We start from the raw sequence: 13250 nt of genomic DNA on the forward strand, positions 1-13250 counted from the left end.
AAAGTCTAACCTTGTCACTATGTGGATTCATTGTATTGTGATTCTAATATTATCTTCTGTTTACTGCTGTTGTGCAGTGTTGTTATAAACTTAAGCTGCCCATACAAGGGTCAGTATTTTTTTATTGTACCAGCAGATTGAATGAAAAAACTGACCCGTTTCCCTACTCCACACATTCTATGTGAATGCATGAAACTCCCCGATGTGTTACAGCAAAGAGACTCCCCCACCATCAAAATATACAGATCAGTGCTGCAGCCTATTGCCTGAAGTGCTGATTGAGAGAGAAAATACCGACAGGGCAGATGATCAGAAGCCAATAAGATCAACTTCCGTTGATGGATCGAAACAACATGGATTGAAATTCTGCCTGGAACTGCTGTCCGACTTTTACAGTTGGTATGAACTGACAAGTGAAAATAAGCCATTTTAAAGATCTAATTGGTTTGCCTTACAACAAGCCCTAAAATCTCATCTCTCCCTCTTTGGGGAAGCCTATCTCGCCTTACCTAATAGTGTATTTTCACTTTATCCATAAGCTCATCCCCCATAGTTATCACAGTTGTATCACTTGTCCCTCCCTTCTAGATTGTAAGCTCTCGGAAACAGGTCCCTCCTAACTCAGGTATTGAACTGTATTGTGTCCCTTTATTCTGTAAGGTACTGTGCAAACTTTTGGCGCTATATAAAAGCTGTGTAAGAATGGTAAAAAAAAATAAATAAAAGTTAATGGTGCCTAGGTACAGCCCCCAAAAATATATTGCAGCTTTTGTCTTTAACTCATCCTGGAAAAACAGTGCACTTACTTGAGCCTCGTGCCTGTTTATCTGCAGTATGAAATCAACTATAGCGCTGCTGCTTTTGATTGCTAGTCATGCGATTTGAAGTGATTTGAGGTCACAGCTGTGTTACATACTGGAGAGAAAGCTCAACCTTAGGACCTTCAGTGAAAGGATCTCGCTGCTTCAGGTTCATGCATTCAGTCTGTGGATCAGTGCACCTCTGCTGCTGTGTGCAATATTGTGCTTCCCTATCTACTAAAATAGCCACCTCCAAAAACAGAGACATAGTGAAGAACAAAGCATGGAAAGTTGGTAATGGGAAAAGACTAACTGCAGGGAGATCATAGGCAATACTGCTGACTAGTCTTTGTTCTTCGCTTGCCTTTTTGGGCATAGCTTCATGTTTATAACAACAAAAACACACATATTTACCAGCTGATCCAACAATTCCTGTTTATTCTTCCTTTTCATCTTTTGCTGAAGTTCTTCTTCCTTCTGTATAAAATGCCTCCTCTGTTCATTCTCTTGCCTCTCAACTTCCAGGGCTTCTTCTAGCTCTTCCTGCTCCCTAGTCTATATCAAAGCATAAAGACAGGTTTAACAATATCATTACCACATATCACTACAAATATATACAGCAGGTAAATAAGCATTGAACAAGTCACCATTTTTCTAGGTAAATATATTTCTAAAGGTGCTATTGACATGACATTTTTACCACATGTCAGTAACAACCCATGCAATCCATACATACAAAGAAACAAAACAAATAAGTTCAGAAATTAAGTTATGTGTAATAAAATGAAATGACACAGAGAAAAAGTGTTGAACGCTAACTGAAATGTATTTAATAAGTAATACAAAATCCTTTGTTGGTAATGACAGCTTCAAGATGCCTCCTGTATGGAGAAACTAGTCACATACATTGCTCAGGTGTGATTTTGGCCCATTCATTGACACAGTCTTCAAATCTTGAAAGTTCCATGGGCCACTTCTATGAACTCTGATCTTTAGTTCTTTCCATAGATTTTCTATTGGATTCAAGTCAGGGGATTGGCTGGGCCATTCTAGTAGCTTTATTTTCTTTCTTTGAAACCAATTGAATTTTCTTGGCTTTGTGTTTGTGATTATGGTCTTGCTGAAATGTCCACCCTCGTTTCATCTTCATCATCTTGGTAGATGGCAAAAATAAAAAACTAAAATAATATGGTTGCATAAGTGTGCACACCCTTAAACCAATACTTTGTTGAAGCATCTTTTGATTTTATTCCAACGCTCAGACTTTTTGGGTATGAGTCTATCTGCATGGCACATCTTGACTTGGCAATATTTGCCCACTCTTCCTTGCAAAAACACTCCAAAACTGTCAGATTGTGAGGGCACCTCCTGAGAACAGCCCTCTTCAGATCACCCCACAGATTTTCCATCGGATTTAGGTCTGGGCTCTGGTTGGGCCATTCCAAAACTTTAATCTTCTTCTGGTGAAGCCATTCCTTTGTTGATTTGGATGTATGCTTTGGGTCGTTGTCATGCTAAAAGATGAAGTTCCTCTAAATATTCAGCTTTCTAACAGAAACCTGAAGGTTTTGTGTCAATATTAACTGGCATTTGGAACTGTTCATAATTCCCTCTACCTTGGCTAAGGTCCCAGTTCCAGCTGAAGAAAAACAGCCCCAAAGCATGATGCTGCCACCACGTTTCACTGTCGGTATGGTGTTCTTTTGGTGATGTGCAGTGTTGTTTTTGAGCCAAACATATCTTTTTCAATTATGGCCAAAAAGTTCAACCTTGGTTTCATCAGACCAGAACACATTTTCCCACATGTTTTTGGTGACTTCAGATGTGTGTTTGCAAAATTTAGCTGGGCTTGGAAGTTTTTCTTTGTAAGAAAAGGCTTCCGTCTTGCCACTCTAGCCCTTAGCCCAGACATATGAAGAAAACGAGAGATTGTTGTCACGTACCACACAGCCAGTACTTGCTAGATATTCCTGCAGCTCCTTTAATGTTGCTTTCGGCCACTTGGCAGCCTCCCTGGCCAGTTTTCTTCTCGTCTTTTCATCAATTTTGAAGGGATGTCCAGTTCTTGGTAATGTCACTGTTGCGCCATATTTTCTCCACTTGATGCCGACTGTCTTCACTGTGTTCCATGGTATATCTAATGCCTTGGAAATTCTTTTGTACCCTTCTCCTGACTGATACCATTTAACAATGAAATCCCTTTGATGCTTAGGAAGCTCTCTGGGGAAAATAGCTTTTGCTGTAGGATGCGACTAAGAGAATGTCAGGAAAGACCTACTTGAACAGCTGAACTTTATTTGGAGTTAATCAGAGGCACGTTAAATGGTGGCAGGTGTGTACTGACTCCTATTTTATTATTATTATTATACAGTATTTATAAAGCGCCAACAGTTCACTCAGCGCTGTACATTACAAAGGGGGACAGAACATGGGACAGTACAGTAACAATACAATGCGATACACGAGGGGTTCGAGGGCCCTGCTCTTTCGAGCTTACAATCTAGGAGGGAGGGGATAGTGGTACAGAAGGAGATAGCTGTGGGGGATGGAATGGTAGGAAGAGTGGAGGAGGTCAGTGATAATAATGGGGGATTTTAACTACCCAGAAATTGACTGGAGTAATGATACTGCAGGAACAGTTAAAAGGACAAAAAGATTTAAACCTACTACAGGACAATTTTATGGTACAGTTCATAGTGGCATCCAACTAGGAATGATGCTCTGCTGGACCTGGTAATCTCAAACCATGCAGAGCTTATTACGACTGTCCATATAAAAGAACATTTGGGTAGCAGTGACTCATATTTCTTACAACTTGGTAGGTTACATCAATTTATATTATCAGATAATATAGGTAATTTTGGGGAACTCCCCTCTTGAAAAAGTATTATGTACCAACGATATATATTATAATATTTTAGAGAGCACCTCCAAATTTGTCCTATTGTGATATCTTTCCAGTCTCTCCCGTTTCCTGGATATTAGCGGGTGAACCCCTTTTTCCTTTTCACATCTTCTGCTTAGGCTTGGGAACAAGACCTTCTTCTGCTTGCAAGAAATCCTGATCTTTGTTACAATAACATCTTTTTAAGGTAATACTTAGTTAACTAGTATTACTATTACTGGTATGGCCTGATGCAAGGAAAGACCTGTAGCTCAGATACCTGTGCATACCTTGGTTTGAGTCTCAGTATATATTATTTTTCTTCCCCTTTTTTATGGGTTGATTTAGACCTGTGAGGATCTTGGCTATCGGCCATTATTGTGACCCCATATCTGGCCTCTGGATGGCCCTTCACCCTGTGGGAGCGGTTGAGGAGGCCTGCCCTCTGGGATTGGGAGGTCTACTGCTGCATGGTGCACATTGATGTTAATATGTAAGTCTTGTGATATACTTGTAAAGACTTTTACATATTTAGATGATGTAATTTGATAAATTTAATATATGTATATATTTTTTTTAGATTTTACTACTTAGCCCCTGAAGAAGCGATTGTTGTCGCGAAATATGTTGGGCCATTCTTCTAGAGGCTTAATGTCTTTCAACTCCCCCATAGGACCATCCTAGTGGTTATAGTATGTCTTATCACTGTTTATGTTCCTTACAATATGGTGGGAAGTGGGACATTGTCTGCAGGGACATTGTACAATGAATTTTTAAACACCAAAAAAATGTTTTTTTGTCATGACTTATTGTCAAAATAAAGTACAAGTGATTTTACTGATATGTGTCTATGGTTTCTGTGCCTCTAAAGTCTATCTGCACTTCTTTCCCTTGCCTTTTTTCCACTTTTTCTTTCCCTCAAGAGTTGGTTCTGGCCAGCTCAGTGGATTGTTTCAAAAAAGGCCTGGATTCTTTCTTAGATACACAGAATATAACTGGATACTAACATTTATAGGTAAAGTTGATCCAGGGAATATCCGATTGCCTCTCGGGGGATCAGGAAATAATGTTTTCCCCAGCAGGAGCAAATTGGATCATGCTTTTTCCTTCCTCTGGATCAACTGTTGGTATAGGATTATAACTTTTTTTTTCTATGGTTGAACTGGATGGACTTTTGTCTTTTTTCAGCCAGACTAATTATGAGACATTAAAAGGGGAAACGTCAAATTATTTTAAAGCTAGTCAACAATCAAGGATGGTCAAAGAAGATACCCTAACTAAATGACATTTAATTTGGTAATGCACGTCATAAATATTAGCCATTTCTAAAAATACTGATTTCAGGGTTTTTTGATTTTTTTTAACTCAGTGTTGCTGAAGTCTTCAAGCCACTTTTTGTCTACAGTCATCCACTCCAACATCTGCTGTGCATCGTTGCAACAGGTTCATCTTCCTGAAACTGACACAGGAGGACCATGCATATATATTCCCCATTAGGGACATGTGACAGGATGACAATACAGGAGCACAATGGGAAGACAGCTGTCACACCAAAACAATGTTTGAATAAGCAAAAAAAGGTGCAGAGCTAAAATCACAATAAAAAATTAAATGTATCAAGTGGAACAGTAAAGTGCAACACATAAATACATAAAGCTTGCGAATATAATGGACAGCAAATCAGCAAGCGGTAAGGCAATTATGTCCGTGAGCAGAACTGATGATAGGTGTACTACATGTGCAAATAAAATAATCCATAAATAGTAATATTAATGATATTCACGGTTGCATTGGTAATTTGTGCAACATTAAAATTATAAGTCCATAAAAGAAACTCAGTTCAAACAGTGTCCATAGATTCATAAAGTGCAGTAATCTAAAGTGCAGGACGTGAACGTGAAATTAATCACACGGGAATCCACCACCTCGGTCAGATGTACACTCACCAGAAGGTTAATAACAGGCATATAGGTATATCACATCTGGAGGCAAAGAGGCAGCCAGGGGGTTAAACGAACTGCACAATCAGAGGCATAGGTGGAAGAGGAACCCTTGTCCTAGGTGAGATAGCTGCTTATAAAGTCTGAGGCTATCTTGATTTCTTCTAACTCTTGGATGATTAAGTCTCTAAGTAGATCAGAGGCAAGGGCAGATTAGATGACAGTAGTCGACACTCGCAGAGCCCTGGAGATTTCTGTAAGGGCCACCAAAGGCCTAGAGTCTGCCCCTGTCGAGGTGTAAATTATTTTAAGAATCGCACCTTTTGTCCATCAGATCTCAAAAGGTAAAGAATTCTTCTAGCAGGAGGGTCACATACCTAACCAGGCATTGCAGAGCTGTGTCCACTTTGGGGGGCTGAATCCCAGGTCTCTGAATCTGCTGAATGGAGGGTAAAGCTTAGTGAATCTGGTAGTCAGACTGGGCCTCTTGTCGGTCTTAGCCCACTCCTCTTCTATGAGCTCTTTGATCTTATACTTAAGAGAAAATAATAGCATTGTCCTCTTCAGGCTTAAAAAGTATTTCCTCACCTTCTGTGGGGGATCTTCTGCCTCGTTCACCAATCTTATGGCCTCTTTGACTTATTGAGTGCATCCAGGTTCCGAGTCTTCCATGGCACTGGCAACAGAAGCTAAGGCTGAACAGCTTGGTCCTTGGCTGTCATGCAACTCCTGCCTTTACACTGTGCAGAACTGTCTCCCTGGCATAGGTCTTTCGACCTCCTGCTAGAAGAATCCATTAACTTTTGAGATCTGATGGACAAAAGGTGTGATTCCTTAAATATTTTACACCTCGACAGGGGCAGCCTCTAGGCCTTTGGTGGCCCTTACAGCGATCTCCAGTGCTCTGGGAGTGTCGACTACTGTCATCTAATCTGCTCTTGCCTCTGATCTACTTAGAGACTTAATCATCCAAGAGTTAGGAGAGATCAAGATAGCCTCAGACTTTATAAGCATCTATCTCCCCTAGGACAAGAGTTCCTCTACCACCTATGCCTGATTGAGCAGTTCGTTTAACCCCCTGGTTGCCTCTGCCTCCAGATGTGATATACCTATATGCCTGTTATCATTAACCTTCTGGTGAGTGTCAGGGTGGATTTGATTTAAATCAAACTGATTTAAATCACTAGTCAGTAAGGCTTGATTTAAATCATAGTTTTCTACATAAAGACTAATTCTTGCCGGTATAACTTTAATATGCAAGTAGATGAAGATTTTTAGATTAACAACTTTTCATATTAGTTTTTTTATCCCCAGTTTAATAGGTTAATCATTCATATTTGGACAACATTTCTGTTGTACTTAGGAAGGAGAAAAATAATCATTACCTTAATAATAACAATTTAAATAGATTTATTCAACTGAAACAATAACATTACAGCATATGTTATTTGCTTAAACAAAACATCCATGTTTGTTAACTAATTTGGCTAAACAAAATATACATATTTTAAGAAACTTAGACTGTCAGCCCCTTCCTCCTCACACTTAGTTTCACTTTCTTCTTGTGCAGATTAGAGATGAGCGAATTATTCAAAAATTCGATTCGGCTGATTCGCCGAATTTGAGGAAGAAATTCGATTCGATGCGAATTAATTCGCTACGAATTTAACTTATTAAAAGGGTTTCTAGGCTTCAGAGAGCCTTTAAATTAGTGCAGAACACTGTACCTTTAATTTAAATGCCCTTGGAGATGAGGAAGGACAAGTAGAAGGAGAAGGATGAGAAGAAGGAGAAGGATGAGAAGAAGGAGAAGGAGAAGGATGAGAAGAAGGAGAAGGAGAAGGATGAGAAGAAGGAGAAGGATGAGAAGAAGGAGAAGGAGAAGGATGAGAAGAAGGAGAAGGATGAGAAGGAGAAGGAGAAGGATGAGAAGAAGGAGAAGGAGAAGGATGAGAAGAAGGAGAAGGAGAAGGATGAGAAGAAGGAGAAGGAGAAGGATGAGGAGAAGGAGAAGGATGAGAAGAAGGAGAAGGATGAGAAGAAGGAGAAGGATGAGAAGAAGGAGAAGGATGAGAAGAAGGAGAAGGATGAGAAGAAGGAGAAGGATGAGAAGAAGGAGAAGAAGGAGAAGGAGAAGGATGAGAAGAAGGAGAAGGATGAGAAGGAGAAGGATGAGAAGAAGGAGAAGGATGAGAAGAAGGATGAGAAGAAGGAGAAGGATGAGAAGAAGGATGAGAAGAAGGAGAAGGATGAGAAGAAGGAGAAGGATGAGAAGAAGGAGAAGGATGAGAAGAAGGAGAAGGATGAGAAGAAGGAGAAGGAGAAGGATGAGAAGAAGGAGAAGGAGAAGGATGAGAAGAAGGAGAAGGAGAAGGATGAGAAGAAGGAGAAGGATGAGAAGAAGGAGAAGGATGAGAAGAAGGAGAAGGATGAGAAGAAGGAGAAGGATGAGAAGAAGGAGAAGGATGAGAAGAAGGAGAAGGATGAGAAGAAGGAGAAGGAGAAGGATGAGAAGAAGGAGAAGGATGAGAAGAAGGAGAAGGATGAGAAGAAGGAGAAGGATGAGAAGAAGGAGAAGGATGAGAAGAAGGAGAAGGATGAGAAGAAGGAGAAGGATGAGAAGAAGGATGAGAAGAAGGAGAAGGATGAGAAGAAGGAGAAGGATGAGAAGAAGGAGAAGGATGAGAAGAAGGAGAAGGATGAGAAGGAGAAGGATGAGAAGAAAGAGAAGGATGAGAAGAAGGATGAGAAGAAGGAGAAGGATGAGAAGAAGGATGAGAAGAAGGAGAAGGATGAGGAGAAGGAGAAGGAGAAGATAGGCTATTTCTGACAGTTCTGTGACATTCCCTCCATACAGCGGTTGAAACATTGTATGTATTTGTTTCCATTTATGGAAACAAATAGATACAATGTTTCAACCGCTGTATGGAGGGAATGTCACAGAACTGTCAGAAATAGCGGAGCTCTGCAGATACACTTAGCGGAGCTCTGCAGATAGATACAGCGGTTGAAACATAGGCTATGTTTCAACCGCTGTATGGAGTGAATGTCACAGAACTGTCAGAAATAGGCTATTTCTGACAGTTCTGTGACATTCCCTCCATACAGCGGTTGAAACATTGTATCTATTTGTTTCCATAAATGGAAACAAATAGATACAATGTTTCAACCGCTGTATGGAGCGAATGTCACAGAACTGTCAGAAATAGGCTATTTCTGACAGTTCTGTGACATTCCCTCCATACAGCGGTTGAAACATTGTATCTATTTGTTTCCATAAATGGAAACAAATAGATACAATGTTTCAACCGCTGTATGGAGGGAATGTCACAGAACTGTCAGAAATAGCGGAGCTCTGCAGATACACTTAGCGGAGCTCTGCAGATACACTTTTTGCCGGCTTGGAATTCTTCTTATTTTCATCCTACTTCTTCTTCTTCTTCTTCATCCTCATCCTCAGAAGAAGAAGAAGAGGATGAGGATGAAGAGGAAGAAGAAGAAGAAGAAGTAGGATGAAAATAAGAAGAATTCCAAGCCGGCAAAAAGTGTATCTGCAGAGCTCCTCTAAGTGTATCTGCAGAATAGAGGAGCTCTGCAGATACACTTTTTGCCGGCTTGGAATTCTTATTTTCATCCTACTTCTTCTTCGTCTTCCTCTTCATCCTCATCCTCTTCTTCTTCTGAGGATGAGGATGAAGAAGAAGAAGTAGGATGAAAATAAGAAGAATTCCAAGCCGGCAAAAAGTGTATCTGCAGAGCTCCTCTATTCTGCAGATACACTTAGAGGAGCTCTGCTGATACACTTTTTGCCGGCTTGGAATTCTTCTTATTTTCATCCTACTTCTTCTTCTTCTTCTTCATCCTCATCCTCAGAAGAAGAAGAAGAGGATGAGGATGAAGAGGATGAAGAGGAAGAAGAAGAAGAAGAAGAAGTAGGATGAAAATAAGAAGAATTCCAAGCCGGCAAAAAGTGTATCTGCAGAGCTCTTCTAAGTGTATCTGCAGAATAGAGGAGCTCTGCAGATACACTTTTTGCCGGCTTGGAATTCTTCTTATTTTCATCCTACTTCTTCTTCTTCTTCCTCCTCATCCTCAGAAGAAGAAGAAGAGGATGAGGATGAAGAGGATGAAGAGGAAGAAGAAGAAGTAGGATGAAAATAAGAAGAATTCCAAGCCGGCAAAAAGTGTATCTGCAGAGCTCCTCTAAGTGTATCTGCAGAATAGAGGAGCTCTGCAGATACACTTTTTGCCGGCTTGGAATTCTTCTTATTTTCATCCTACTTCTTCTTCTTCTTCATCCTCATCCTCAGAAGAAGAAGAGGATGAGGATGAAGAGGAAGAAGAAGAAGAAGAAGTAGGATGAAAATAAGAAGAATTCCAAGCCGGCAAAAAGTGTATCTGCAGAGCTCCTCTATTCTGCAGATACACTTAGAGGAGCTCTGCAGATACACTTTTTGCCAGCTTGGAATTCTTCTTATTTTCATCCTACTTCTTCTTCTTCTTCTTCTTCTTCTTCATCCTCTTCTTCTTCTTCTTCTGAGGATGAGGATGAAGAAGAAGAAGAAGAAGAAGTAGGATGAAAATAAGAATAATTCCAAACCGGCAAAAAGTGTATCTGCAGAGTTCCTCTATTTCTGACAGTTCTCTGACTTTCACATTTACAGCGGTTGAAACATTGTATCTGTTTCCGAATAAAAACATCTGTTTCCTAAATGGAAACAAATAGATACAATGTTTCAACCGCTGTACATGTGAAGGAACTGTCAGAGAACTGTCAGAAATAGCGGAGCTCTCTGCAGGGACACTTTTGCCGGCTGATCGGGAAAAATCCGATTCGCGCACCCGAAGTAGGCTAATATTCGGATTCGATGCGAATCGAATTTTTCCTGAAATTCGAATCGAATTCCACTTCGCCTGGTTCGATTCGCTCATCTCTAGTGCAGATCTATTCCACTCCAAACAATTAGAAAAATATTGTTTGTATTCTATTCACTAAACTTCTTGAAACTTAGCACTGAAGGGGTTGATTCTGTATTCATAGGTTTGTAGAAGTTAGGATTAAGGTCTTTTTCTTAACTCTGTTCATGTTATAACATTTTTGCTGTGAAGAAGAGGCATGTGATCTCCGCTGAGTCAAATTCAGTTTTGAGAACTGCAAAGTAAATCAAGCATCTGTGATAATATCTTGTAGGCAGAGAAACTGCCCAATAATCTTACAAAAACCTCTGGAAGAGCATGACATTGTGAATGGATTAATGGAATTTATTTAAAAAATTAAACATATACAGCCTTATTCTACATAATTAAAAAAACTAATCTTTATTTCATGATGGAATAACCTTTGGATGGTAATATATTTTCCTCAAAAAGCATTTTATTTACAAAAAATCCAAATTAAATAAAAAACATCCGATTTTTTTTATTTTTTTTAAAAAATCATTGATTTATATCCACCCTGGTGAGTGTACATCTGACCGAGGTTGTGGATTCCCGCGTGATTAATTTCACGTTCACGTCCTGCACTTTAGATTACTGCACTTTATGAATCGAATCAATGGACACTGAACTGAGTTTCTTTTATGGACTTATAATTTCAATGTTGCACGAATTACCAATGTGCAACCGCAAATATTATTATTACTATTTATTGATTATTTTATTTGCACTTGTAGTGCACCTATCATCACTTCTGATCACGGACATAATTGCCTTACCGCTTGCTGATTTGCTGCCCATTATATTCGCAAATTTTATATATTTATGTGTTGCACTTTACTGTTCCACTTGATACATTTAATTTTTCATTGTGATTTTAGCGCTGCACCTTTTGTATACATATACTTGTGGGGATTGTTACCTATATCTTGTGTGCTAGCTGCTCTATAGTCATCACCAGCGCTCGCCTATATACAATAATGTTTGAATAAGGACCTTCATAACATTACCAACTGGTACATTACTAAAAGTCACATAATAAGATTGAAAAAAAATGTAAATTATATTAATATTTTTAAGCTTACGTGAGATTTTAGTGACTGAGTTATAGTTACTGACTCTATAAAGAAAGTATCCAGCACATAAGGATGACATGACACGTATTAATTGTTGTCATATAACCCCTTCCCCAAGGATTTGTCAAATTATGAAGAGAATAGAATGACAAGAGGGGGATGTGTTTTTACTTCACATAACCAATAAGAACTTTTTTTCATTCTTGCACATGTCAGCTCGAAGGTGACCTAAAATATACACAATGCACATAGCAAACAATATTGACACAAAGTCTTTGTGATGAAAAGCAGTGCCTAATTTGAGTGGTAAACTTAAAAAAAAAGAAATTTACTGTAGACAGTAGCACCTTATTCCTTATTATGAATCATCAGACAATATTTAAGCCATGCACAGTACTTACAATCATGGAACAAAATAAAAGAGAAAGGAAAACAGCTGGCTGATCCCTTGATCCTACGTGCAAAGTTGCAGGATCATACCATTGCCATTCCCAGCTATGCTATCATTAGCAATTCAATATTTTATCCTTACTAGTTAGTTCCTAGTGGCTATTATTTGCAACAGCTAAAGATAAAAGACAAACAGTGAAAGCTTATTACGGTATATGCTACAATACTAACCAATTTTATTTTGTTTCTTACGATGGTATCTTTGTTCATCTTTTGGTACATATCAATTTTTTTTTTGGTGTTGTCAAGATCAACATTGTTGGTCATGTTGAACACTGGCAAAATAATAAAACAAAAGGGGGGAAAAAAAGTGAATTTATGATTATTGAACATGCATCAAAATAAACCAGATGTAACACAGCACATTTCCTGCAGTCATAGTACTATAAATGAAAGCAATATAGCGAATACAAAAAAATGTGAAGAAGCAGGCAAGCTAGAAAATAAAAGAATTCTAACCTTTCCACCCATTGATCAATGCTCTCTTGAAGACAGACAAAAAACATTTAGCATTCAACACATCTAGGTGTGCCAGAAAATCAGAAAGTACTCCTCTTCCGTGTAGTGACATAGGAGCTGGTGGGTACAACCACATTACACAGAGGGGAACAAGGCATCCAATACACCAAAGAAACAAACAGATGCTGAAGATTTATTTATCCACCATAGCTCTTCAGGGAAGCAGAGATCACTGTCATGAGCATTAGGATAGGAAAGTCATAATTGGAATTCATCAAGTGGAATCTGAGACTGTTGGGTTATACTGCCATACGGACACTAGCAAACAATAAAAAGCAGTTGGTCAGCCAAGTGTAACCCCTCCAACTTCCAAGATGCTTTAGTTTTCAGAAAACCATTATTAGGAGCAGATCACAAACATCGAGGGGTGGGAAGTGTGTCCATTGATGGGCTTCAAGAAAAGGATTTTATGGCAAGTATAAAAAGTCTGTTATCATAATTGTTCATCAGTGGAATCTGAGACCATTGGGATGTCCCAAAGCAGTACACATGAGGGATGGGCATCAAACAAAACAACAACTCCACTAACCAGCCAACAAAACAAAAAAATAACAATATTAGAAGCAAACTAGGAGCTGCCAGCAGTAAATTATGCCCAAAGCTTGCATTGGCAGATGCTTGGACATCTAACTAGTAAAACCTAGAG

General features: G+C 39.1%; 1 protein-coding gene across 2 annotated transcripts in view; it reads right to left on the reverse strand.

The window, feature by feature from the left end:
- Positions 1-13250, reverse strand: part of MNAT1 (MNAT1 component of CDK activating kinase) — a 258814-nt gene that overhangs the window by 172149 nt on the left and 73415 nt on the right. For both annotated transcript variants that reach the window (XM_089690768.1, XM_089690767.1), the window contains 2 exons: positions 12257-12360; positions 1215-1355 (listed from right to left, as the gene is read on the reverse strand). In XM_089690768.1, coding sequence (XP_089546894.1) covers positions 1215-1355; positions 12257-12360 — 245 coding nt within the window. The remainder of the gene's footprint in view (positions 1-1214; positions 1356-12256; positions 12361-13250) is intronic.

Source organism: Staurois parvus, unplaced genomic scaffold (assembly GCF_062004578.1).
Source record: "Staurois parvus isolate SC_StPar_1 unplaced genomic scaffold, SC_StPar_1.0 ptg000542l, whole genome shotgun sequence".
Lineage (NCBI taxonomy): Eukaryota > Metazoa > Chordata > Amphibia > Anura > Ranidae > Staurois > Staurois parvus.